At 38.2% G+C, this 26,972-nt stretch overlaps 1 protein-coding gene across 2 annotated transcripts in view; it reads left to right on the forward strand.

Annotated features, from left to right (window-relative positions):
• The window catches only part of SLK (STE20 like kinase), a 47,000-nt gene that overhangs the window by 11,580 nt on the left and 8,448 nt on the right, over positions 1–26,972 (forward strand). The window contains exons 2-15 of one of the 2 annotated variants that reach the window (XM_090145457.1): positions 8,081–8,245; positions 10,596–10,644; positions 11,416–11,565; positions 13,074–13,146; positions 13,361–13,555; positions 14,237–14,318; positions 15,298–15,426; positions 17,373–18,794; positions 20,144–20,274; positions 20,506–20,629; positions 20,833–21,012; positions 22,667–22,759; positions 26,232–26,361; positions 26,549–26,673. In XM_090145457.1, the coding sequence (XP_090001583.1) occupies positions 8,081–8,245; positions 10,596–10,644; positions 11,416–11,565; positions 13,074–13,146; positions 13,361–13,555; positions 14,237–14,318; positions 15,298–15,426; positions 17,373–18,794; positions 20,144–20,274; positions 20,506–20,629; positions 20,833–21,012; positions 22,667–22,759; positions 26,232–26,361; positions 26,549–26,673 (3,048 nt within the window). The remainder of the gene's footprint in view (positions 1–8,080; positions 8,246–10,595; positions 10,645–11,415; positions 11,566–13,073; positions 13,147–13,360; positions 13,556–14,236; positions 14,319–15,297; positions 15,427–17,372; positions 18,795–20,143; positions 20,275–20,505; positions 20,630–20,832; positions 21,013–22,666; positions 22,760–26,231; positions 26,362–26,548; positions 26,674–26,972) is intronic. The other variant, XM_031597515.2, reaches the window with a different exon arrangement.

The following is a 26,972-nucleotide window of genomic DNA, read 5'->3' on the forward strand; positions in this document are numbered from 1 at the left end:
TGGAACTGCAGTAACAAGCGTAACAGCCAATAAAACACTTAATCAAAGATGCTTTTCAATAGCTGTATCATAAGCACAGAAGTGACTTCTGAAATTTCTGGTTCTCCACTGTGACTACTTTCCATAACAGTGTACAGTAGCACAGCTCACCACAGGCAGTTCTGGCACTGCGTTCCTCTTCTCACCTCTTATCTGGGGCAGTTCAGTGCTCGCTGACACTGTGATGGTCTGTGTCGAGGGACTAAGCCCATCCCAAAGCTGATTTTACATGGAGGCCATTCCTGTCTTCTGGCTTGGCTCCCTGAACCTACTCACAGGGTGGCCAGACAAGGGACAGCACTAATGCAAGGGGAAGAGGACAGGACAGTGGAGGTGTTGGCTCAAAAGCTGGAACATCAGAAGCAATGTGCTTCACTACTGCGCTGAGTATGGATCAAGTTTACCTGCAGAAGCCAATATGCTGCTTTTGTAGCATTCAAATAGCCAATTTGCAGGGAGTACCAAATATTTGTTTGGATGGCTTTTCCTAATCTCTTGAGATATGACACTTGGAGCACAGAGAGCTACAGCTGGAACAGCACTAAATCTGCATGAGAGAGGATTCCTGCACTGATTGTCAGAATGTTTCCTGCTGCTTTCAGGAGGTGGAATGTAGTTTGAGGATCACTGATGTAGAAGACTCGCAAGAGAACTAGTGGCAGATCACAGGTTATGGAAGGTCTGAATAGCACACATTATCATGCTGCATTTTGTAGTTAAACAAAATCTGAAGATAACCTGTTCCTATTACAAAGCTGAATGATGCTATTTCAGTAATTCTTTTGTTGTTTTGTCTTTGCAGTTGGTTTCTCTTAATTTATTTTAAAGATATGAACACAAGTAGCAATAACTGGCTAGAATTCCAAATTTCCTGTTCTTTATAACACACATTAATACCCAAAGAGAATTGTGGATTTGTCTCTAACAATTTTACTTGAACAAGGCTGATGACTTACAGCTTTTTTTTTAATGACAGCTATCAGAAGCTATTTGATTTCCTTTTCCCTTCAGAATGGGGGAAACTTCATTGCTACAAACCCAAACATGCAGGGAGCAGCTGAATATATGGTTTGAGAGTTGTTCTGCAACAGCTCTTTGCAATTGCCAATACTAGTTGTATTGATGCAGCCATGTTTCATTTCTTGCTGTGGTCATCAAGTGACTTTTTGTACACGTGAGCTCTTCAACTGCTTCTATAGCCTGTATTTTTTTCTTCATATATGAAGTACACTTAAGTATTAAGTATTGTTCACTTTAGGAAGACAGAGGGAGAGGAGGTGATGGTGCTTCATCTCACCTGTGGCAGTTCAGCTGTGCTCACTGCACTCCAGAATATGGCTGACACTGCAGTATCAAACTATAAAGTGCCTTTTCCCAAACTGCCCCTATTCCTGAACTGTAAATATTAATTGCAGTTCAGTAATTCTGTTATATTCTATCATCTTCTCCAACAAATACATAATCTGTTTCAGTACAGAGCCTCAAATGTTTTCTTTCTGCAATCTGAAATATAGAGCATTCAATCGTATTCTTTACTTTGACAGCAAATGTTTTTAACTTAATGACTGTACCACATTTTGCTTCTGTGACTGTAGTTTCCCTAGTAACCTATCTGAAGGCCTTTGTTGAAGTGTTCTTAAAGTCCAAAGAAATTGTCATTTGTTCTTTATTTGTGATTTTGTTGACTGGTTCCTTCCTACTAGAAAAGAACCCATTTTCTATGCTGAAGTCAGATACATTTTTCTGCTTTGGGACATAAATGGCTGCACTGGGTTGGAAGAAGTTTCTCATCATGCCACCTCCGGTCTGGGCAGAGGAGATCCCCATTTCCATCTGTAACCCAACCCAAAGCAAGAGGGTAAGGAGGAGCTGAGGCCTGACCTAGCTGCTGTATTTAAATTAATGAATTCTGGGTTAATACGTGTACCTCAGCAAGTGTACAGCGTGTAGCGAAGCACTAGTAAACAGAGCGACAGTGCCATGTGAAGCCAGGGTGCATTTGTTGGCAGACAGCTACAGAGTTACCACTTAGAGCTCCAGATGTCTCCCTGGGAAAGTAACAATGTCTCTCGGAGCCATAATTCTTGTGGAAAGTAACCCAATCTCCAGCGAGCTGCAGCCTGTGCTCGGGCTGAGGCCAGAAGCAAGAATGTAAGGTGGGGGCTCCCAGGTAAAGGAGTCAGATTTCTGAAGGCTTGTGTTCAAACAAATCATAAAATCATTGAGAGTGAATGACAGATGTCACCCATCAGCCTGGTAGCGTGGGATTTGTCTGGGGAAAGGCCAGCAAACAACCACAGTTGAAGACAGCTTCAGCTCTGACTTTCTGGCTAATGTCTTAAAGGCAGTTCTAATGAACAGCTAACAATTGTGGTTTGATTAAAAATTATTTAACAACACTATTGGAACCTTTATTAATTTGTCATCTGTAATAAAGGTACACTTATTGCTAAAGATTTAATTTTAAGCTACAGTGACTCAAATAAACTTGTGAATGAATCACTTAAATGTTATGCTTTTCCCAATGCAAGGATGTCTGTAGCCCAAGGTGAGGATATGTGGGGCTGTGCTTTCTGGGAAGCTGCTGCTGGCTAAGCAGCAGGAAAACCTCTGCTGGCAACTACTGGTGGGCTCTGCAGGAGGAAGGCCCTGGCAGAGCTCAGAGCTGCAGGGATAGCTCTTGGTTTGTCACACCTCCCCCTTCTCTATTACTGGAGTTGATTGTAATGCAGCATTGTGTATTTGAATGCTGCATTTGGAAATGGTTTGTATGGTTATTGTAACTGAATTAAAGAAAAATAGCAGTCCTTTGCATTTGTGCCTCTGACACCACTTAATATTTTAGTTCCAAATGTTTTCCCAGTATTACCAGCTGGATTCCTGTGAGCTGTCATGCAGCAATAGAAGGGGTCAAAAAGAAAAGTATATTAAAAGTAGCATGCTATCTATTGGACTTGTCTTGACAATGTTTAGGAAATTTTTTTCTGTTTTGTTTTCTTAAATGGGTGTGATTAAATAAAAGGAGTGCTTCTATAATCAGATATCATTGCCACTGTGAAGCTGTCTGTAAAGAACCATTTCAGCTATTTTGCACCTCAATTCAGCCCTGGTTGTCTCACAGATATGCTTAGAAATATTCCTTCCGCTTTCAGGGAAATGATATATGGACCTGGATGCAAACTCTGCTTAGCTCTTATGTGAAATGCCACAGAGTTAATGAAAATACACAGGGAAAATCATGAGGTTAAACATAAAAATTATATCTCATACCACGCACAAAAATAACTTCTGGAATCCTCAGAAACCAACAGTGGGGGAAGCAGAAGAACCACAATAAGTATGAAGTACAAGGATAATGTTAAAATAATAAAGTTGTCATGGAAACAGCTCCGAAAACAGTATAGCCACAAAAGCAGCACCACCCCACAGTGCCATAAGTCTGCACTGGGCATGGCACTGTTAGCAGTACTGCTGGAGGAAGGGCCACTTCTATGCTGCTATTGCAGTACGTTTCCCCTGACATTAAGCATCTACTTACCCAAGGAAGAAATGGTACAGTAGGTAGCTACAGCATGCTGTGCAGGCAGTGTCATTTCTTCTCTCACTGGCCATCACCTTCCTTGGTAGGTGCTGCCCTTCGTTAGCTGCTCAGCAGCTCTGTAAGCATTGCCTCAGTGTGTTGGAGCAGGTACAGCTGTGCTTGGCTGCCCTTGAATTCCTCGGTGCAAATGTGTCTGTTGAAACTGTGAACCTTGGATTTTCATTTTATTTCTTTGTGTGAGATACTCAAATGGTGTTCAGTGAAAACAGATGCAAAATGATGTCGCTTCTTTGCATTAGTTGTCTCATCTTCCTTCATTTTCAGAAGCTGCTATCTCCTTCTTTGGTGTAACTTCTGATTTATTATAAAAACAGTGGTTTAATACTGCAGAGCTGGCTGGGTTTGCTATTAAATTTGAATTGATGCTTTTAATTGTGTATCTCAAAATCTGCTTTTAGAATGAAGCCTTCCTTTTATTTGATAAATGCATTTTAGAGAAAAATCTACTTTTGTTAACCAAGAATGCTCTTTCATGTTTAAAAGATATTGAACAATTAATGCTGGTTAGTCACGCAGGTTTTTAATTTCAAAAAGCACAGAGCATTATTAGCTAAGATGCAGGGAACTCATACAAAAGAGCCCAGTGTAGTTTCTCCAGTAGGCCCAGCTGCTGCATACACATTTCTTTGATCAGACTGTTATAATCCGCAATCATGGCAGCTGTTTCTCCTTGATTGGTGTGGTCAGGGAAGACTGAGATCTGCTGCCTTCTGCCAGCTGTAACAATCAGCTTCTGCTTTGTCTCACAGGGATGGTTTTCAGTTCTGATTGCTCAGATCAGACACCATCAGGACACACACAGGGAGCTGGATATTATGCAGAAGTGCAGCATTTCACACTGAAACCACTTTTTGCTGGATAGGGATGTGTGTTTTCCACTTCCTGGCAAGTCTGAGGTGCTGTGAGAGTGACTGTAGTTTTGTTGCAAAGAATGAGTCAGAGAGGAAGAACTTCTCATCTGGTTGGTCTCGCTGCTTGCAACACATTTCATGTGGTTATGTAACATCTCAGAGGAGATCAGGCTTAGGGAAGAAAAGTGACAAATGTTTTATCTCTCCTCTCAGCAGTGACTCCAGGTGACTGGGCAGCAGGTAAAGGACATACTTCTCTCAGCTGTCAACAGTGGTTTAATGCTGAGGTGCCTACGTGTTGCATCATGGGCAGGAAGCTGCACTGTTGGGTAGGCAGCATTTGCTGGTGGTAGGAAACTGAAACAGGTCCTCACAACCAGGGCCAAAACTTCCTGGGGGTCACACGAAGATGAAAGATGGTTATCTCTGAGCTGTAATCCTGTTAGTGTGCAACAGGGGCTCTGCTCTCCCTGTTGTCTGTGGCTGGGAATATGCAACTGCTTGGCTGGGTGCCCGGGCAGTAAACCTGTCTCTTAATGTTCTGTTATCAGTCTCTTCACAAAGCTTCTGGATCTGGAACTTGTTTGGATATGTGACGTTGTACACAAATCCAGGAGGAGGAAGGAGGGGTCACCAGTTTCATGCACTCATGGATCCCAGTTCACGTGAAGTGGTTGTTCCTTTTTGTGGTACTGATATGTTTCCAACTGCTTCCAGTATTATTGTACAGTAGATGTCATTTCCATTTTAGAGCAAGGGATGTAGGTTCAGAGAAGCGATTTGCAAGTTCTGATTTACAAAGTAGTATTTATTTTGTGCAACCCCACTGTCTGTCTTTCTCAAAACAGAGTTCGGAGAAGAAAGAGATTTTTGTGTTCTCTGCCAGCAAGGCTGCCCCTTGCATTGTAATGGTGTCACATACAGTTTGCTATTCCCCTGTGCATACTGTCTCTCTGTAAGCTAACATTTGCTGCAAATAGCATTAAATATTTAATCCAAATAGAGGTTTGGATGGAAGGATTACAATATTTATATATTGCCATACGTAACAGTCAATATTGTCATTGTCAGGATGTGTTAGTCAGATTTTGAAGGACTGTTATTCCAGTTCAGCTTTCAACCATCTCTATATATCATTTGAGAGAAAATTTTCTTAGTGCAAAGACAGACAGTCTCTCTGTCTCCCTTCCTTCCCTGTTTCCACATGAGGCAGGACCGAACCATAATCATAAAAGACAGCAGTTCAGATGTCTCAGCATAGGACTGAAGCTTAAATCCACTGTTATGGAAGTGAAGTCAAAGGAACTTATTTTGAGTGTGCACAACCTCTGAGAAGCATTAATGATTATTTGATTTAAAATGTGAATGTGCCCAAATGCAAATCAAGTAAATGCAAATCAAGGTTGCAGCTCCACTAACAGTTTTGCTCCTTCTCTGACCTTTGGGGACTGTTATGTGACAGAAGAAAAGCTTCAGCCAAAGCCTAGAAGAAACCAACGTGCCCCCACAAGACTCTGAGTGCTCTTTGTTCCTCTTTGTCTCGTGGGCTGTTATCCCAGGAAATGCAATGCTAAACAAGGCCGCTAGAATAGAGGCTTTCTCTTGTTTGCCTAATGAGTTTTAGAGGAAAATCTTTCATTGAGAGAGCACCTTTCCATGTTTTTTAGAGATGTTTGAACAGTTAATACTGCTCACTTACGCAGGTTTGGGTTTATTTCTCAGTCCTAATGCACAATATTTCTTACAGACTTCTTACAGCCATTCACATAAACTGATGCTTACTGCAGAGCGGTGTGTGCATTGTATGATGGAAACTGATAACATCTTACTCAAAACGAAACTTTAAAATCACAAAAACATTAAGATGTTCTTTATTTTCAGGTGTAACTTGATGTACACTTGAAATGTTTTGTCTGCCCACAGATATTTGGTGGAAATATGCTGATTTTAAAGCTTATTTCTTTTGAATAGGAAAAAAAAAAGGTCTGGATCTAGGCATACAATTACTTCTGCTACTACTGGAAGTCAGACTGAGAGCATACATTGGTTTTGTTTATAATTGAGATGCTCATAAAGATAATCCTCCAGTCTCTATCATCACTTCTGTTTTTTAATGAGGTGTTTTAATAGAGCTACAAGGAGGAAATAGAAATTTCATTCAAAGCAGATTTCTGTCGACTTCAAGCAAAAGGATCTGGGGGAAATCAAAGTAGTGCATAAATCTGAGAAAAAAAAGCAGCATGTGCTAGAAATGCAGGCAGCCCCTTAGAGTGGAAGTGTGTATCATAATGTATTGGTGCTTCTTCCTTTCCATCAGAGGTGAAACTGAATCTGGAAGCAGCAGTATCTCTTAGTGTAGAAGTGGGAATGTCCTTCCATTTTAAAAATACCATTATGTTACAGTTCATGTGCAAATCTGTGTGAAAATGAATGTTATGGTCTTCTCATGTTTCTGTGAAGTATCCTCATAAATTACACAGTGCTGCAGAGAGTGCATAGCCATACTTAATTCCAAAAAATAAGTATATAATTGAGATTTTATTGTTTTAGAAGGCGCTTTCACAACTTGCTTTCTGGGCACATGAACCCACCGGGTCTAACTGTTGTGATGTGAGACGTCTGTAAAGCTTCTGGGTTTCATTTGTAATGGAGTTCTGAGATGAAAGGTTGGTCTTTCATTCCTGCTATAAAACATGTAACCAAACCACATAATTTCTCATAGTATTAAGCAGACTTGTTTTTCCCCTTCATATTAGTAGACTGTGTGTAGGAAAAGTTCTGAGGAGTTTAAGAGTAGTCCTAGTGGATTCATCTTGCACTTGTTTTTGCTGCTATGGCTGTTCTATGAAAACTTTCATAAACATCTGGTTTAGATCTTCTGTTTTGTTCTGTTGAGAGAACTCTTCACTGCTGTAGAAGTGTGCCAATCTTCTTTAAAGCTTGAGGAATTCCAAGTTATTCCTTCAAAGAAGGATTGCAAGAGGATCATTAAGTGTGTATAACCTTGTGCTTGTGTAATACACATCTACATGGTGCTTATTGTGAAGCAATCACAGTGAGTTGTCCCAACAAACTGATTACTGCTCGGATCATTTTAATACAGGAGCTTGAACACAGCCCTGGCTTGAGAAGAGCATAACCTCCTGTGTTCTGGTAGAAGATGGTTTTTGTGTGGCTTTACAGACAGCTGTGCTGCCACAATGTGGGCAGTGTCAGAAGGGGAGGGTGGAGCTGCCTGATACTCCTTGCCAACTGTTGGTAAATGGTTATTTGAGGAGTAACGCAGAACTTCATCCAAGGCATACAAATAGCAATGGCCCTCAGCTACTGACTGCTTTGTGGCTTCAAGAATGCAGCTGGGACCGAGTATTGCCATGTCTCTGTCAACCTTGAGAGAAATTTTTCTGCTGGCGTTTATCTAGTCTTCATAGTAAAGCTATTCTCATTTGTGGAAAAGGCAAACTAAAGATAGAAACACAGCACAGATTTATCAAGAGGGATGAGTTTTGTTGTTTTTTTTTTTTTTTTACTAGTGACAACTGTCTGCTGAAATCCATATCTAAATATTTGTTGTGACTTTTTTTAACAGGCTCAGAACAAAGAAACAAAAGTGCTGGCTGCTGCAAAGGTGATTGATACAAAATCAGAAGAAGAACTTGAAGATTATATGGTAGAGATTGATATTTTGGCATCCTGTGATCATCCTAACATTGTTAAGCTCCTAGATGCCTTCTACTATGAAAACAATCTGTGGGTATGTATTTTTCTTCTATAAATACTTGCATTTGTTTCAAAAGAACATTGACATTATGTATGTTCCTGATTTTCTTGAAATACTACTCATCAATCACATTTCTTCTGGCTGTCTCTATTGAGATAACTGTACTGTTTCAAAACTAATTCATAAATTGTAAGTATGACTTTTAGGAAACTGTCACTGCAGAAATGACCTACTCTGAGTTAGCAGATTGAATCTAGAACTCGGAAATGAGCAGCTCGTTTTGGTGTATGGGGAGAGTTCATGGTGCTGATTTGTTACAGCAGGATTCAAATGTTAATTACATTTGCACCGTTCAGATTGAGACTCAGAATTTGCAGCTGTGAAATAAATAATAGGCTGAAAAGGTCAGATTGGGAAGTAAGTATTTTAGATACATACAAGTGGTTTTGTTGGTGCTTCCAGCAAGGAGAGTTCACCAGGACTTCAACAGTTATTATTTGACTGATATTTGCAGATGGAAGTGCAGTGGGTGTACGTGTGACTGCACCTCAGTTTTCTGCTATGTCCTATGCACGGATTCACTTGAGCTATGAAAATAATTTTTTTCTTCTGAATGGTTCAATGCAATATTTTAAGTGCTTTGGGGATTATACTAAGAATACATGTCTCCTTAAAAGGAGTTTGTAATCCAAAAATATACCCTGAAAGAAATGTAAGACTCCACGGAAATTTTCTTTTAATTGTGCTTTTCATTTATGCATGGAAACAATTGAATTGTAATACCATGTTTCCTGATAATTCTGATTAACTTTGTGGAGAGTTTGTGTAACCCAAATGTGGAGTAGAATGACACTGTATAATACAGTGGAATAATGAAATAGAGTAATTTGGAATTATGAATAAATTTCAATGCAGAGTGTGAGCATGAGTGCAACTGTGCATAGAAGCAGAATGGGAAACTGAGTTAAAATAGGCTTGTTAGCAGATTAAAGTTAGAAGGGAAATGAACAGCTGTAAAATGAAATGATACATCTGTAATCACAGAGAAGATAAAGAGCTGTGAAAGTGAGAGAGAGAGAGAGAGAGAGAGAGAGAGAGAGAGAGAGAGAGAGAAGGCTCAGAGTGGTTTGCTCACCACTCTGATGTGGTACATAAATGGAACTTAATGGAGGGGGAAAAGAGAAAATGAAAGAGATTCGAACATGAAGAATATGGTTTTGCATTCCAGCTTTAGAAACACCATTTCTGTACCAAAGGGACCTTTGTCAGATTTTCAGATGAAACTTCAAATATTGTACAGAGAAGAATTTTTCATATAGCATTTCCTATGCTTTAGTTACTTTGCAGTAGGTATTCAGAAGCATCAAGTGAGAGAATGGCTTGAAGGATTCAGAGAGCTACATTACATAATACATATATTAGTAGTAGTTTAATTACAACAGTAATTTCAAGTAAGACATCACATGAGGGTAAAAGAGTGTTGTTGTGCAAGCTATAATTTGAAGTTTCTTACTCTCTGAGCAGTTATGCTCTGATTCTAAAAAAGACTTCTCAGGGGTTCGTTAGATTTCTGACCAAAATACTTTTTGGCTGTCAGACTGAAAACTACAGTTTAATGTTCAGAGTTCAAATTAAGGAAGAAAAACACCCAATGAAGATTGGGGTGGCGCTCTTGGATGACCTCTTCTCACGTCCCTGCTCTCCTCATTCACTCTGTCTGCCCTTTTTCTCCTTTGTTCTTTCTGTTCTACATGTCAGCAGAGTTTGTGCCCCCAAGCAGTGACAGTGCAGTTGATTTCTGTTTCACACATGAGCTTAGAACTGAAGATTGAGTTGCTGTGGCATTGTTAGATTCTGGGATAAAAGCATTGATGTGTTACAGAGAACAATGAAAATGGAGGAAAATTGAAATGATTCATTTTCCATCATTTTAATGATTATTTGTCCGGATTTTCATCTCACCTGAAGCAAATTAACATGGGGATAACATCTGCTGAAAAATCACGTAGCTCTTTTACTTGGACCATTCAATCGGAGATTATATATAAAAGTGCAGCACAATAACTGAGAAATGAGTTTGCAGAGATTATGTAAATCACGTTACTACTGGGATTCAAGCTGACCTTAATACTTTTTATTGTGGAATTTTATCTTTGGATTAACACACTGAGGATCTCCAAGCGTTTTTCAAATAATTTACTTCAGCTTCGCAGCCCTACTGTTAGCTTGTTAATAGTATCAATATCTTGTAGAGATTAGTGCAAAAATTTTCAAGGTCAAATAGTCTGAAGCTGTAGTCTCCCAGCAATGCTCCCTTAATCAACGCTTCAGCTCAGCAGAACTACTTAATTTGTAATTGATGTATTCTTTTGTTTATATACAGATCCTGATCGAATTTTGTGCAGGTGGAGCAGTAGATGCAGTAATGTTGGGTAAATAAGTTGTTTCAAATATTTAATTTCATAACATCTTTAAAATGATAATATTAAAATATTTTAAGCACAGATTGTTGACAGACTGTTTTGAAATACAAATGTATATGTAATAGGTGTGGTACATGTGTTGAATGTTGGGGTCCTTAAAAGTGTATTTACTACAGTATCTGCGGATACGATGAATTCTGTGGTTAGATGAATTTTCTCTCATTTTTAAATTGTTTGCTTATTTCTCAAAACCCACTTTAATGTCTCGATCCTTGAAGTGAATGTGATGAGCTGCTTTCATATCCTTATGGAGCTCTCCTTTTGTTTTAACATGATCTATGCTGATCCTTTTTCAGGATCCCGTTCTTCCCCTTCTCCAGTCATCCTCCAATTTACTTTGTGACAACTTTTTATTGTACATCAATCTTAGTGAAGTTCTCTGTGCTTACTCCTCCAATTAGTGCATGCTAATACCAGTAAGGGATCTGTTTAACATTTATGTGTATTACAGAAAAGGTACCCAATCTCTGTACTCTGTGGTTTTTTCTCACTTCAGATAGGCAGGTGTACAGAGTTCATCATGAGGAGGGGTTGATGAAGAGATGAAATTTTTGTTTCACTGGAATAATTAGGAATGTTGCTGTTAACCCAAACAGAGCAATGTGGTGTTCAGAATCTGTCAGATTGATTTATTTTTTTTGACATATATGGTGGTTGCTATAAACAAATAACATAAAAATGCAAAAATTGTGTGTTTATTTCTGCCTCCTTCTCTTTCAGAGCTTGAAAGGCCATTAACAGAGCCGCAGATCAAAGTGGTGTGCAGGCAGACACTGGAAGCACTGAACTACTTGCATGAAAATAAGATCATCCACAGAGATCTAAAAGCTGGCAATATTCTTTTCACATTGGATGGAGACATTAAACTAGGTAAGCATGTTATGTATAAAACTTTCCTAGAATGTAGCATGCTTAATTATACATTAATTTACCTTACTGTAGTAACTTCGTTTTTATAGTTTTTAGTTTTGAAAATGAACATTCTTTGCTGTGACTGAAAAGGGGTACCTGGAACTGTTTTCTGTAATTTTTATTTATACCAAGAGAATAAATTTAACTATCTCAGTTTTTCCAGTAGAAAAAAGACAGGAGTTGTCTGGATCCGTTAAGTTCAGGGCTCCATACAGGCGGTTGGATATAAGCTATTAAGGTAACAGCTAATTAAGAACCTGCCCAGCTAGATTATTGGTTCATGTAGCTGTATTTTTGCATGGATGTCCTTGCACAAAGTTATTCTTTGTACCTACAGTATTGAACGATTTCCTTGCATAAAATATTTTTGTAGCTCTAATATTTAGCACGTGCCTTTCTCTTCATCTACAAATGTTGCTGATCTTTTTGCTTTTTCTTGGAAGATTTTAGTCATGGACTCATTCTCATGGGGCACGTTTATAAATATAATAGAATCACCCCCTTAATTTCTAAGTATTGCTGTAAAAGACAAAAATCATAGTAAGCCTCATGGTGAGGGAAACATGAATTTCTGTTCATTTTAATTATAAGCTGGCTCTTCCTCATATGGACTACCACTATTTTAAGCTTTTGCCAGATAAGTACTTGAATAGGAAATGACTTTTTCTATTGCATGTGTGCTTTATTATTTCAGTATCCGTAGTCCCCTCAGTATTTCAGGTTTTGCATTTGAACAAATAGCTCTCTTAATCCTTTTTTTTTTCCTCTCACAAAGCAAAATTAGGCTTCTCAATTGTTGAGCCCATTGAGTCAATTGGTACTGATTAAAGACAGCAGTATATGGCTATTCTGTTCCTTTCTATAATCTGTGTATTTTCATTAAGGAAAGTCACATCTATAATAAGCCTAACCTTTATATTTAAATGTCATTTCTTTCTTTTCTTTTTTTCTTTTTTTTTTTTTTTTTTACATAAAACACACAGTGCTTTAAAGATAAACGACATAGAGGAAAAAGTGAAACATAAAACCTCACTTCTGGAGAATTTAAGTAACAATAAAAAATTGTTGAATTAATAACAATAATTAATAACAATAAAAAATTGAATTAATAAGAGAGTTAATAAGCTGTATCTGAGCAATACAGCCTTCCTACAGTAAAGTCATTTTCTAATTAAAATAACCTGCTTATTCTTACTGCAGATACATACCTCTGTCCTGCCACACACAGCTCAACATTGGCATTACTTTTTTTTGCAACAGAGAGTAAGATTTACTCAGTATCTTTAACTAGAAATACTATGAAACCTGAATGCCTGAGTAGGCAATTATCAAAATGCAAATACTTCTATTTCACTTTGAATTTTCGGTACAGCAGAATGCCTCACATCTGAAAAGTAGCTGTAAAATTTGAAAACATAATGTGTTTTCCACCTCCAAGTTAACAGTATTTTCTTATTCACTTTAAGCGGATTTCGGAGTATCAGCTAAAAACACAAGAACCATACAAAGAAGAGATTCTTTTATTGGTACGCCGTATTGGTAAGTGTGCTGCTCTGCTGAATTTTAGTTAGAACAATATCCTAATATTGCCTTTGTTGTTAATGCTATAATGCTATAAGATGGAGAGAGCGTAAATGTATTAAGAGCAGAATCTGCTTCTTAAAAATGCTGCAATAAATTCAGATTGTTCAAAACTTTTTCCATAAGATTAGAATGCATTTTCTAATCTGGTACTTCATTCCTCTGTTTGCAGGATGGCTCCAGAAGTAGTAATGTGTGAGACATCTAAAGACAGGCCTTACGATTACAAGGCTGACATTTGGTCTCTTGGCATTACTTTAATTGAAATGGCTCAAATAGAGCCACCTCACCATGAATTGAATCCAATGCGAGTGCTCCTGAAAATAGCAAAGTCTGATCCACCTACATTAGCACAGCCTTCAAAATGGTTTGTATTTCATTGATAACTTTGCCACCCTCGTTTGTAGAATTTGACCATAAGGCAGTGTGTGACTTGCTGTTCAGAGGCACAGCACTGCTGAACATTATGGTACTGGTTTTATGCATAAAGCCAGGTACATTTTCTATATATGCTCTGTATGTTTTATTTGTTTATAATCTGATACAGTGGGGTCTATGGTGTCTTTGTTGTAGCTCTATACAGAAGATTTAATACTGAAATATTACAGAATTTGAAGACTTGCCAGTTTTGCATTAAAATACATAAAAACAGCCTTTTACAAATGCAGTTCAGGACCATCTCAAAATTGGGAAACAAGAGAGTTAAGTATTTTTATACATAGAAGACATAAAAAAGCTGTTATCTACTTGATCAATGTGATATCCTTGTGAGATTCAGTTAATGGTATAACAGATGGGTTGTATTGTAAATTCAGAGCCAAAAGTAAACTCTTCTATAAATAGAAGAGTGTATTAAAGATGACATGAGCCACATTGGTCTTTCCATCCATATACTGTCTTTGTTTGTCTAAATCGATAGAAGGACCTGAAGTTGTGTAGATGCACATGAAAGCAAAAAAATAAATGTTTCACTATGCACTGATCTCAAGTCAAGACTAAAGTCATGTCAAGACTAAAGAAAAGAGACTGCTGGTTTGCTTTGTTGTAGGTCATCGGATTTTAAAGACTTTCTGAAGAAATGTTTGGAAAAGAATGTAGATTTGAGGTGGAGTGCAACCCAACTCCTACAGGTATGAGGAATTAATTCTTCAGACAAACATTTTATATTCTTTTAAAAGCAGAGTAAAATTTAAATATGTTCAGGTGTTCGAGGTGTTTGTATACTATGATTTCGATATTGTTGGAAGGTCTTTTTCAGTAAAACCTGATGAAATAATACAAAGTGCAGATCAAATTCTCTGTTTACGTCTTTTGAGGAGTTGTAATTAATTATTTTGCATAAGTACTTAAATTATACTTTGATTCTTATAATGGGTGGAGCTGATACTTACGTAAGTAGTCGTTTGCTGACAGGTGTTCTAAAAGCTTTAGTGCTCGGCTGCCTCCTATAATGCTGTCACTGCAGAACAGCTAAACACAAGTAGATGTGACCAGGTGCATTTGATTCTGTTTAACGTCAGCACACATTTACTTTATCCGGAATACATCTGACACGTTGAATAGGTTTAAGCAGAAGGGCCAATGAGAGAAAGAAGATTAAGATGGTAGGAGTAGGAGAAGAGCGGGTATCTGCGTTCCCTTAAAGAAAAATGCAGAATTCTGTGTTCTTGTTAGGGAAAAGCATTACAAAGAAAAAAGCCATTTTTTTCTAAAAAGAATATTTTTAGATAAAACTTCCCAGGAAATAGTTTTACTGTGGAACTGAAAAGAAATGAAAACCATTTCCAGGAAAAATAACCTTTTAAAAAATCTTTCTACTTTTATTCTTTGGACTATGAAAAAGGTTAGTAGAAATGAATAATGTGTGTTTTTAGCACTTTTTTTAGACTTCTTACACAGTCTATTTGATTACAAATGTTTTGAATTTAAAACTTCAGCAGAAAGAAATAAAACAGTTATGATTAATGTTAAAATTGTGAGTTTTAAAGTTTGAGGGAATCAGTAATGGTTCTCTGAAGCTGATATTTCTTTTAAGATGTGTTTTTCAAATTGTGTGCAGTGAGGTTAGCACTTAATGATGGGCTTTTTTTTTTCTTTTATTTTCACAAGCACCCATTTGTTACTGTTACTTCCAATAAGCCAATAAGAGAATTGATTGCAGAAGCTAAGGCAGAAGTTACGGAAGAAGTGGAAGATGGTAAAGATGAGGATGAAGAAGAGGAAACAGACAATTCTCTGGTCAGTTTGAAATTTAGTTGTTTAAATATGCAAATAGTTTCAATCACCAATTTTCTATGGAGTTCTCAGTTTTCTGATGTTCAACCCATCTTTCACTTCAAGTCATCTAAGCATTACAGCATAAACATAAGATAACCTTATTACAAAATAGTCAGTGCTTTCAAAATTAGTGTGCTCTTAAGCTTGCTAAGAACTAATAATGAAGTCTATTGCCTTCATTTACTTTTACATATATATGCAGTGTAGAATGTTTATGTATAAAATGTTTAAGTCTAAATGACTAGATGAATAAAAAACATATTTGTATATTTCATATGATGCTTAAACCAAGAAGGAAAATGTGCAAGTGTTACACAGCAAGCTAAGTGTGACCGTCAAGAAAAAAATAATCCGAAGTCAAGTAAACAAATTTTACCTAGAGGAGATTGTATCTGAGTGTATTTTTAAAGATGCTTAAGAGTCCTACAACAGATTCAGTTTGTCGGAGCACAAAGCCCCGACGTTCAGTTATGTGGTGGCAGGCTGCAGTGTCCACGCAGTGGCTCTCTGATATAACTGATTCAAACACTGTCAGCACTTGACAGTGACCAGTTCTGCTGGTGGCTGCCATTACCAGCACAAGAAGTACACCTCCATTCTCTCCTCATACCTCACTGAGCCACTTGTGTTCCCTGGCCTCCATACCACTTTCTACCCCAAGCAAATCTCCAGAAGTGTGCGTTCTCACCAGCTTTCTCCACGACTTATTTTCAGTCCCCTGGAGCATCACCACTACCTCCATCAGCCGATTAGTAGTTAAGCTATTGATCTCCAGGTGAGTTGGGGGTGAAGGTCACCCTGCAACTCAAATAAGTTGCACAGTAACTTAAGTAATTGTGCCTCGGTGCTGTGAACTACTTGAGAGTGGTTCCTGTCCCAGCCTAGGGAGTTGTGACGTAGATACATTTACTGTACTGCATTTGTTTTAAAAACTGCTTGGAGAACACTAAGCTTCTAGAATGACACAAACAGAAAGGTCTGTTACGTGCACTTTCAGATTAAAAAGTTGTTCTCTTCCTGCTTAGGGAAGCTGTCAGATGTAGGACACGTGTGATCGTAGCCATGCTTGGTACAATAGCTAGCCTAGTATATTCCCACTGGCAAATCAAAAGCCTGATCTGCAAATTACAGGGTTCTAGCAGTAAGTACAGCCAGAGGTACTGTAATCACTTTGAAGAGTGGAAGAGCAATTATGGTTAAAATGATTCTTCATTGGTATATTCTTTTTTACATCTGTATGTAATCTGATAATCATTCAGATTTCAGCAACAGCAATTTCTACAGTTATGTAACTGTTTCTATTCCAGTGCAGTAACACTACTTACTCAACTGTGCTGGAAGTTTTCACCATTTTAATAGAGCTTTACTGTGATTTAATGGACAAAAGTGTTTCTATCAAAGAACAAAAGGAGAGATGATATATTTGATGAAGCAGAAGGGGTTCTTAGTATTGAATTTTATCAGTTCTACACTAATTAAAACTGTGTTAGTCCTTCCTACCAGTCTGATACAAAGACATGTTTTTCAAATCTGGATGTAGATGGGACTACCAGGGAAAATAAAGTAATAAAATAAGGAGCAATGGGATTGCATAAAGACTCCTGAGGATTCTGTGAAGTCTACTGCCTAGCAGTCTACTGGCTGTGATCCCTTTTCTTCAATCACAGTACATTTTATTAAATTTTGAGGCATGGGAGAGCATTTTCGGGAAATGTTCTGTTGAGAGCCCAGCTACAGTTCAGGCAATTGTCCTCTGGTAACACCTAATGAAGTGCTCTCAAACTATAGCATTCACATAATGTTTTCTGTAAACATAATGTATTCATCTCTTTGGGTATTCTTCAATAGGACTGTGCTTTAAGTAAATCTGAAGGTGATTAAATATTTTTCTTTCTTTAATTTTTCAGCAGTTACCTGCAGACAAGCGTGCATCTTCTGACCTTAGTATTGCCAGCTCTGAAGAGGATAAGCTCTCACAGAATGCCTCTGTTCTGGAATCACTTTCTGAAAAAACAGAAAGTAATGCAATTGAGGAGAAAAGCAACACTGTATTTCCAGATGGTAAAACAATTGAAGATGACTCTCAGGACATTCAAATTAGGAAAACAGCTGAAAGCATACCTGATGTTGTTGCTGGTGATATCAAAGTGCAGAATGGTTCTGTGCCAACTGGTGAAGTTGAGGAAGGCAAAATATTGCCAGCTGAAAAGAATACAGAAAGTCTGGAAGGAACAGCTGAAGATACAGAACCTCAGAAAGGAACTAAAGAACTTAATGCAGTAACAATATCAGAAATAAAGGATGAACACAACTTAAAAATGGAGGAAGAAAATGACATAGGAAATGAACAAAGTGAGGAAAATGAACTGAAAGTAGTTCCTTCAGTTGATGACAGCGCAGAAACTGGAGAAGCCTTTTCTGAGGAAACCGGTGAAAAAGAAGAGGAAATCAGAATAGATCTCTCAGAGAGTGAAAATGAAAAGGTCACTGCAGAAAATATCATAGAGCAAAAGCAAGATGAAGATAAAGCTCAGGAAGAGGCAATAACAGATGTCACTACAGACTCGGTACCTAGTGCTGACGATAAAGTGTCAGATGAAGAAAAGGAACTCGTAAAGCATGGAATTGAAAACATTAAGGAGATAGGTGGTATTGCTGAAACACAGATCAGCGATGGGGATAAAATACCTGAGACGTCGGATAAGCCAGTGGAAAGTCAGGCTAAGCAGGTCCTTGAGATAATCAGCTCTGAAAAAACTCTATCAGAAAGCCAAGATAAAGAGATCAAAGAGGAGAAGAAGCTGGCAGAAAGTGAAAATGAGAATATCTGTAAAATAAGTAGCATGGAGGAAATGGAGAGCAAAGACTCTGGAGAAGATGATGTAGGCCAGAAGGCAATACAGGACAAGCCTGAGGATATTTCTAATAAAATGGTGGATGAACAGACTGAGATGGACCAGAATCTGGAAGACCACAGAGCTGAGAATATCCAGGAAAACAATATCCGAATGGACAAAGAGCAACCAGAAGTTTCTTCTGATAAAATAATGAAGAATAAGCTTCAAGACACTACCAGCAAACAAGCTGATGACTCTGAACTCACTCCAGTTCCCAGTATTAGTATTAGCACTGAAGAAAATAATGAAAAGGTCAAAATGGATAATCAAGACAGTACTGAAACGTTACAGCAGCTAGAATCTGAGAACCTGAAGGAAAATGATGCAGATTCAGGCACGGGTTCTACTGCTGATAACAGCAGCATTGATTTGAACTTGTCAATTTCTAGTTTCCTCAGTAAAAACAAGGAGACAGGATCAATTTCTTTACAGGTAAGTATAAACAATAATATTTTTAATATAAAATCCCATGTGAATCCAATGAATGCAAACCTAAAATCATCTCCAAGTTTGACATTTGTAACTAAAAAACAGACTGAAAAACTTATATGACTGTGTAGAATATAGAAATGCGTGTGAATGGGGATGTTCTGCATTATGCATTCACTGCATGTCTGGGTTTTGTGCAGCCAAGCTAGTAGCTACAGAACTGCTAATTATCTTCTTACTTTGTTTCATGGTTGTATTCTAATAAATTAAAGTACGTGTAACAAAGTTTAACTATTAAACACAAAGATTTGTGCATAGTTGTAGTTCAGACCTAATGTTCAAGAATGCTGGCTCTTACCCTGCTCAGAATCCCCGCTCTACCAGGACAAATCTCTTTCAGTGTCTGAATCTCACACTGAATTCCTGTCACTTCCATCTTATGTTTCTGTTCCGATTTAAAAGATCTAAGGCAGACCATCTTGAGTTTGTGAATGCCAGACACTACTCCTTTGTACTGTATTGCAGTAATAATGCTGGGATGAATGAGCTTATTTGGATAAAGCACATTTCAGAATATGAACTTTACTTATATCTTTATACCGGTCTGATTATAGCCACACTAAGATAGTAACTGTGTAATCATGAGTTTGAAATAAAACAAGAACAAACAAACAAAGGACAACTTGAAATAGCTGTGCTATCACAACTTCAATGCATTTGCGGTAGCCTTAACACAATGGAGGCAAAGTTTTAGCTGGGGTCTCTTTTGTCCCGTAATGAAATAACAGCAGCTCTGAGAAGTAGGTATTACTTTCATTCTGTCAGCAAGGTCCTCATCACGTGAGTACTGGCTGCTGTCATGTAAGAATTAAAATCAAAACCAACCAAAATAACAGCGTGTTGCTACTTGCATTTATGTCCAAAGCACAGGTGAGCAGATGAGTTAAACGTTGCTAGGTTTCAGGGTTGATTTTCCCAATTAGATTCTTTTATTGCTGATTGGGGAAAATTATAGGCAAAAGCAGGCAGTAATTGTGACTGTTCAGCTCTTGAAAATCAAACTGAGTCTGTTTTGGTCTGGGCTTATCAGTTGTTTTTTCCTCTGAATGGCAACTTGGATGACCAATAATCAGGCTTTCTTTGAGTAAAGAATGCTTCATTTCATGATAATTTTTCCAAGTTCTCACTAAGTAAATCAGCTGCTTAATAAGCAAGATGTCCTGATGGCTATGCAGTATACCACCATACAAACACCGAAGTAATTTATTATTAAGAGCATTAAAAAAAAGAAAAAAGGAAAGGAAGAGTGAATACGGTTTAAATGCAGACCAATTTCCCTATGCTTTATTCAGGAAACCAGGAGACAGAAGAAAACTTTAAAGAAAACTCGGAAGTTTGTTGTTGATGGAGTAGAAGTGAGTGTAACAACATCAAAAATAGTTACTGAAAATGACTCCAAAAGTGAAGAAATGAGATTTCTGCGGTAAGCATTTCCAAAAGTAAATTTTGCAAGAGATTACAGTGTCTTGAACGTAACAGTTGTGTTTTTGTCGTATTTAGGGACTAAGTTGATTTTTTTCTGTCCATAGAAATAAATGGAAACTGTTTCTCAATGAGAGGATTCAAAACTAGCTTTACTGGATCTAAGTTGTCGATGCTTTTTCTTTTGTAATTTTCTTTTGTTTTCCCATCAATATGAACTATTTCTTTTTAGGCGTCAGGAGCTGAGAGAGCTAAGGCTTCTTCAGAAAGAGGAGCAGAGAGCCCAACAGCAGCTCAGCAACAAACTCCTGCAACAACGGGAACAGATGTACAGGCGTTTTGAACAGGAAATGACAGTGAGTTTTTGAATTTTGGTGCCCTTAAAATGTATCACCTTGACAGTATGCTAGTAGCAACAATATAGGTATATTCTTCTATGATGGCTATGGTTCAGTTGTCATTCTTGCTAATAACAGCAATGGTTTTGCATTATGGGGTGCTTAGCTTGTATGCTAGAACATACTGCCTGCCAGCTGTGCTTTTTTTGTTTTCTTAACAGAGTAAGAAGCGGCAGTACGACCAAGAAATAGAGAATCTGGAGAAGCAGCAGAAGCAGACCATAGAGCGCTTGGAGCAGGAGCACACAAATCGGTTACGAGATGAAGCAAAGCGCATCAAAGCAGAGCAGGAGAAAGAGCTGTCCAAATTCCAGAACATGCTGAAGAACAAGAAGAAGGAGGTAAGAGGCAAGGATGTACAGAAAACAAAGAGTATGGCCACAGTAAATGGTTGAGGTTAGGTCTCCCAAAACACTGTGCACTGTTATCTGAAGAGTCAATTATGTTGGTTTTGTTCTTTAACTCCAAAGAGAAAGCTAAGAGAAGAAAATCTGATGGCCTAAGATCTTTTCCAGTTAATTTCATGTGTGTTGTAGAGCTAAGGCAAAGTGAGTAACGTTTGACACTGACACCTTATGCTGTTAATTTATTTGCATTCGAATAAGAGGAGTGGTGTACCTCTGTGTAATTAGCATCGTAGAAGTTGCTTTATTTCATTCTCAGATCAGTTTTGTTGGGCTTGTTTGTATATAAATGTCTCTGGCGTTTGCTCTTAGACTTGCAGAGATTTCTTTATATAAAAAAAAAAAGAAAACCAAGAACTGTACTGCCCATGCTTTTGCACAGAATGATCCCATAGTACAAAAGTGTATAGAAAAAAAAATGTTGTGTTCAGTGCGAACTGTATGCTTGTAAATAACCATTTTCTTCTTTTTGCGGAACCTCTTGCATTTTTGAGTCTCTTTCTGTTTACTGGTGATTGGGTCCTACATGGGAAAGCGGGAAGAGCGTTATATATTGCTCTGAGCTAAAAGCAATTCTTTCACGGAAACAGGAATAGCATGTGGTGATTTGGACTCTGTTTTCTGATGATGCTTCCAGTATTAAACAAACAGACATTTGTTTCTGGCTGTAGGGCTTTGTATTTACAGCTTAAGAGCGCGAACTAGAGTTTGAAGGAAAATGCAGCTGGTGCTCTGAGCTACCCGTGCTATACTGAGGTGTGTGCAGTGTTCATTTTTTGAATTCTTACAATTTAAAAAAAAAAAAAAAAAACCAATAGCAAAAACAAACAAAACCAACAACAAAACGACCATCAGCAAAGTAACAGATTCATGTGCATATTAGCCTGATTAGCCAGGTTATATTTCTTCTATTCCTGTCTAATTTGCCTCAAACTGAAACAAAACATTTCATTCCAGCATGTGTACTGAAAACTTTCTTAAAAACAATTAGTCATTGGTGTTTTTTGCTTTTAAATTCTTCTGAACATTTACAACCATTTAATATTTTTTCTATGATCATTGGTAAGACTTGCCCTGCATAGATGCTGTTTATGGTTGTGACGCTTAACAAGCGCATCATATAAATTCATGTTCTAGATAGTGTCAAAAATGGCTCTCTTTACTGAGGACTTATTTAAGCTTCAACAATTTTTCACAGCTTTACTGTGAAGTAAACATACTCTGTAGTCCCTTTTACGGTAGTGCTTCAAGAAAATACCACTTTTGCAAGTGGTGGTTTTCTCAACTATTGCCTATTCTAGCTGCTGCATGAAAAAGCAAACAACTGCCATTTCTGAGAGCACTGGGCAGCATGTGCATGCAAAAAGAAGCTGGTATACACCTCCTTCCTGCACTGGCATACCTTAAGCATGCATTGCTCCATCTCTTTTCACTAAGCTCTTTTCACTAAACTAACATCCCTGCCACTGAAGTATTGCACACTTTCCAGTATACCTCTAGTGCTTGACCTGCATGTCCTATGTTCACAATAATGCTTGCTGCAGACAAAGTGTTCTTTTCGCCACCTTCTGCATGCTTATATACACTGTAGGTTTTTTGTGAAGTGGAGAAAGCACCAAAAGAGCTGAGAAAAGAGCTCCTGAAACGCAAGAAAGAGGAGCTTGCACAAAGCCAGCATGCTCAGGTAACAGCGGCAGCTTCAAGCTACTAAAATACAAAAGGCAGCAGTATTCGCACAGCTCCATAATTTCACTTGTTGTTGTTGAGTGAATATGAAACTTAACTCAGACTAACTCTATGTATGCTCTTTCTTCAAATACTTCCCTATCACTTCCCATACAGTATAATGTGTAGAAATGCAGGAGCAGTGACTTCCAGGTTTGTGCTGTTAAGCATAATGTTATGTATAGTGTGCCAAAAAAATGCATTTTCCTATGACGAGTTCCACTGCAGTGCTTTTATGTGCTGTGAGTACCCCCACAGGTCCATCAAATTATAAAAGCTTGAGTCAGAAGTTATTTTTTGAGTAATATAATCACAGAGACAGAAAACACGTAGAATCTGTAAGCACGAGGCATCATTTCTAGAAGCACAGTAGTTTATCACAGAATCACAGAATGGTTGGGCTGGAGGGCATCCTAAGGGCTGTTCAGTTCTACCCCCTGCCATGAGCTGGGTGCCCCCTCCAGATCAGGGTCCAAGACCCCATCCAACCCAGCCTTGGGCAGCTCCAGTGATGGGGCACCCACTGCTCTCTGGGTAGCAGTGCCAGAACCTCACCTCCCTGTGGGGAAGAATGTATTTGATCTAAATCTTCCCTTCTTTTTGTTTGTCCTATCACTACCTGCCCTTTTGAAAAGTCCCTTCTTCTAAAAGATTAGATCAAATGAATTTATATAATGCAGGTGAATGGAAACTAGAAGACATCATAGCTTCATACCTTCAAACTTACTGTCTTTTACGTGAGCTGTCTGGAAAAGGGCTTGCTAATATTTCAGAATGTTTTTGTGGTGGCCATTGCCTGTACAAGAGCAAATTTGCCCACACGGAGCAGTTTTGGATCGAGTAACTTAGACAAAATGTTCATGTGAGTGACTTGGCAGAAAATAACAGCAACTTTGTTTGATTACATGTCCTGTGCAGGAGGGGATTTCCCGGCATAGAATTTGATTGAGTTACAGCGCTCTCCATGCTGAGGATTTGTGTCTCTGATGTTGTTAAGGAAACAATTCAGGAACTGAATGTTTGCAGTGTTTGTGATGGCTTTGCTGGTTTTTTCCTTTGCTGGTTTCAGTTTGTTGAAAAAAGTTTTAAAGGTGGAAGATCCTTATTTGGAATGGTGCAGTAGTAGACAAAGTGCAAATGTTCCATTTTAATATCCAAAAATTCTATGTGTCTACTTTGTTCCATTAGCCTTGAGGTTTTAGGTGTATATAACTGACACACAGCAGAGACTCATTTCTTCTTTTTTTTCTTTAAGACCAGCACTATATTTCATTGTATTCTGACATAGGAAGTACATTGTGTCCCACAGGGCGTTGCTCAGGTTATGATTCAGTCTTTTCAGTTGTCTTCATGTACGCTTTTCAACGCACAAATGCAGGATGTAAGTCCCAAAATACAAACCAAGAAGTTTTATTTCCCTAACGCTCCAGATGTTTTCTCTTCTCTTTCTGCTCATATGTGCTGATCAGTTTCACTGCTACCTCCAAACAAGTTAGCACAAATGTGTATAATTACACCATATAGATATACATATAAAAGGACAGCATTGCTAACTCTGGGCAGAGCGCTGAAGTTTCTCACAAGCGTGATACAGTGATGTTCTCAGGTGTTTATTTGTTCAGCACATGTGAGAAACACTTGTGTGTAGAATGCTGTGTGTGCTGTGAAATTACGGATTGTAAAGATACTGGTTTAAGATACTGGGCAAAACCAAGTGGTGAATTTAAAGAGGCAGACTGCCTTTTGCACTATCCAGCATGTTCCTGAGTAAGGTCTATGATCTTTGTTGCATGACTGCTTTCTGAGATTGCCAGGTTTACCTCAGTGCTAATAATTAGGATTTTTTTGTGTGTGTTTGGGGGTTTTTTGATGTGTTTTAAGTAGATATGGAAGCAATGATATTTAAATGATTGACAGTAAATCCCCAGCATAACTTTTTTTGACTGTGACTACACTAGAGCAGCTGTCCCTCTGCACTTTTCAGATAAAAAAGATTACTAGGAGTTCAACATAGTATTAATTCTGTGCCTGCTTGCTCAAAATCAACTTTTAGTTTTTTTCCTTTTCCAACCAGAAAGGGAAACACAACAGTATTTTTCCGTCAGTTCATGCATTTGATTAGGAATGCCTGATGTCATTCACAAACCTGACCTCCCAAGTCTGTTTTGTACCCTCAGCCCTGCTCCTTTCTGAACTTGCAGCAGCTTATTCCGCCTCTGGTTTCCTGTTGTCTGTGTAAGCTTAACTCTGCTGCCCACTGGGAGACACAAAAGACTTGTCTATTTTTCAGTAACGTTGCATGAAAACCAAGAAGACCAAGATTCTCCTGGTCATAATATAAAGTATTTTTAATTAACATGTAGTTCTGCATGCTGATGGCTCTTAGCAAGGCTCAGTAAAAAGAAAATAGATCACTAGCTCAGGAGGCCCTTGCAGCGATCACCCACAGTATTTTCAGCCTTATGCCATCTCCCATCCAGCAGGCCATCTTTAATTTTGCTGTGTGTAACAGCAAATGCCTCAGCTGCCTGTTTTGGCTCAGAAGGACAACTGCCATCGTGGGTTTTTTTAACCTTTATGTCCTGGTAGAAACATCTGTGTTAATTTCTTGAAGTGTGTGTTGTGTGCATGCCTGTGTGCTGGCAGATGTGGTCTGAGGTTGGGTTTTCTCGATAGTTGCAAAGAAGAAATTCAGTGGTTTGTTCTTACAGCGTGGATGGGGATTCTCAGTATTCTCTGTTCTTCATGACTGGATGCAGTGCCTGAGGTACCTTGGATAATGGGAAGGTGCAGGTGATACACAGACTGCATGACGTGGATGGCAAATCATTTGTGAGCAGCCAGGTCAGCTCTGGCATGCTGAGCTCAGTAGTGCTGCAGAGTGCAATTCCCACAAAAGCCATTGGGTGTCTTCTTTGCAGTGTCACAGGACCCCAAACCTCAGTCAGTATCTTTGCATTCATGAAGTGATAAACCACTTGAGATTGAGACACAGTTCTGAAACTAACACATAAATAACTTGGCTTTACCTAATAATCCAAAGCAAAAAAAAAATCATAAATGCTTCTGTTTTCTTACATCCACAAATCCATAACCGTTGATACAACTGAGATCAACTATATATTGAGCATGCTTGTCTTTGCTACCTTTAAATTGCAGCTTTTTTAGAGGAGAGATGGAATGAATTATAGGTTACTGGTTAGTCTGTTGTCATTGGTCTTATTTCTGAAAGTATTATTTAAGTATTAAATATTCTCTTGCCTACTCTGTCTGTAGAAAATTCAACAGATAATTGTGTAGCTGAAGCATGTTAGCTCAAATCTCTGTAGCTGAACTTGTTTTCGTGTATAGCTCATTCTGAGAGAACTGGGAATTTCATTCAAATGCCATGTGGCTGGAAGTACAATATTTAATTCATTGCTTTTCACCAGGAGCAGGAGTTTGTACAGAAGCAGCAACAAGAACTGGATGCATCTCTGAAGAAAATTATTCAGCAGCAAAAGACAGAACTAGCCACTATTGAACGAGATTGCCTCAACAGCAAACAGCAGCTCATGAGAGGTGAGCCTTTCCTTAAAGGTAGTCATTTGTGCTGCATTTCAATAAAATAATAATATGGAATGCTAATAATCTGCTTATAGAATAGCATTGCTCTTAAAATGTGATTGTAGGCCACTTGTAAACATACACTTGCAGGTGGGTTAGAAAGGATTGTGTTGTACTTTCTAAACCTGCCTTCTCTCTGCAGCTCGCGAAGCTGCCATCTGGGAGCTGGAGGAGCGACATCTACAAGAGAAACACCAGCTCCTCAAACAGCAACTCAAGGATCAGTACTTCATGCAGAGGCATCAGCTGCTTAAAAGGCATGAAAAGGTCAGTGTTGACTTTGACACTTTCCTTTGTGTATTATAATCTCCTTTTTATTTATTTATTTATTTTTAAATCAGTCTCTGTGGTAGCTATTTGCTTAGGCAATACCCACGTGGGTATTTCCATGCTGCATAGATTCTGTACTTCTGTTGGAATAAAGATAAACCTTGATCTTGCTTCACTAACAGTGGTACATTGAAGTATGAGGAGTCTTCTTTTTACCTTTAGATTCCTTTAAAAAAGAAATCCACAAAATAACAACAAAACAACAACCATCCTTTTGCTATTCAAAATAACAAATA

Source organism: Phasianus colchicus, chromosome 8 (assembly GCF_987193195.1).
Source record: "Phasianus colchicus chromosome 8, bPhaCol1.hap1.1, whole genome shotgun sequence".
NCBI classification, from domain to species: domain Eukaryota; kingdom Metazoa; phylum Chordata; class Aves; order Galliformes; family Phasianidae; genus Phasianus; species Phasianus colchicus.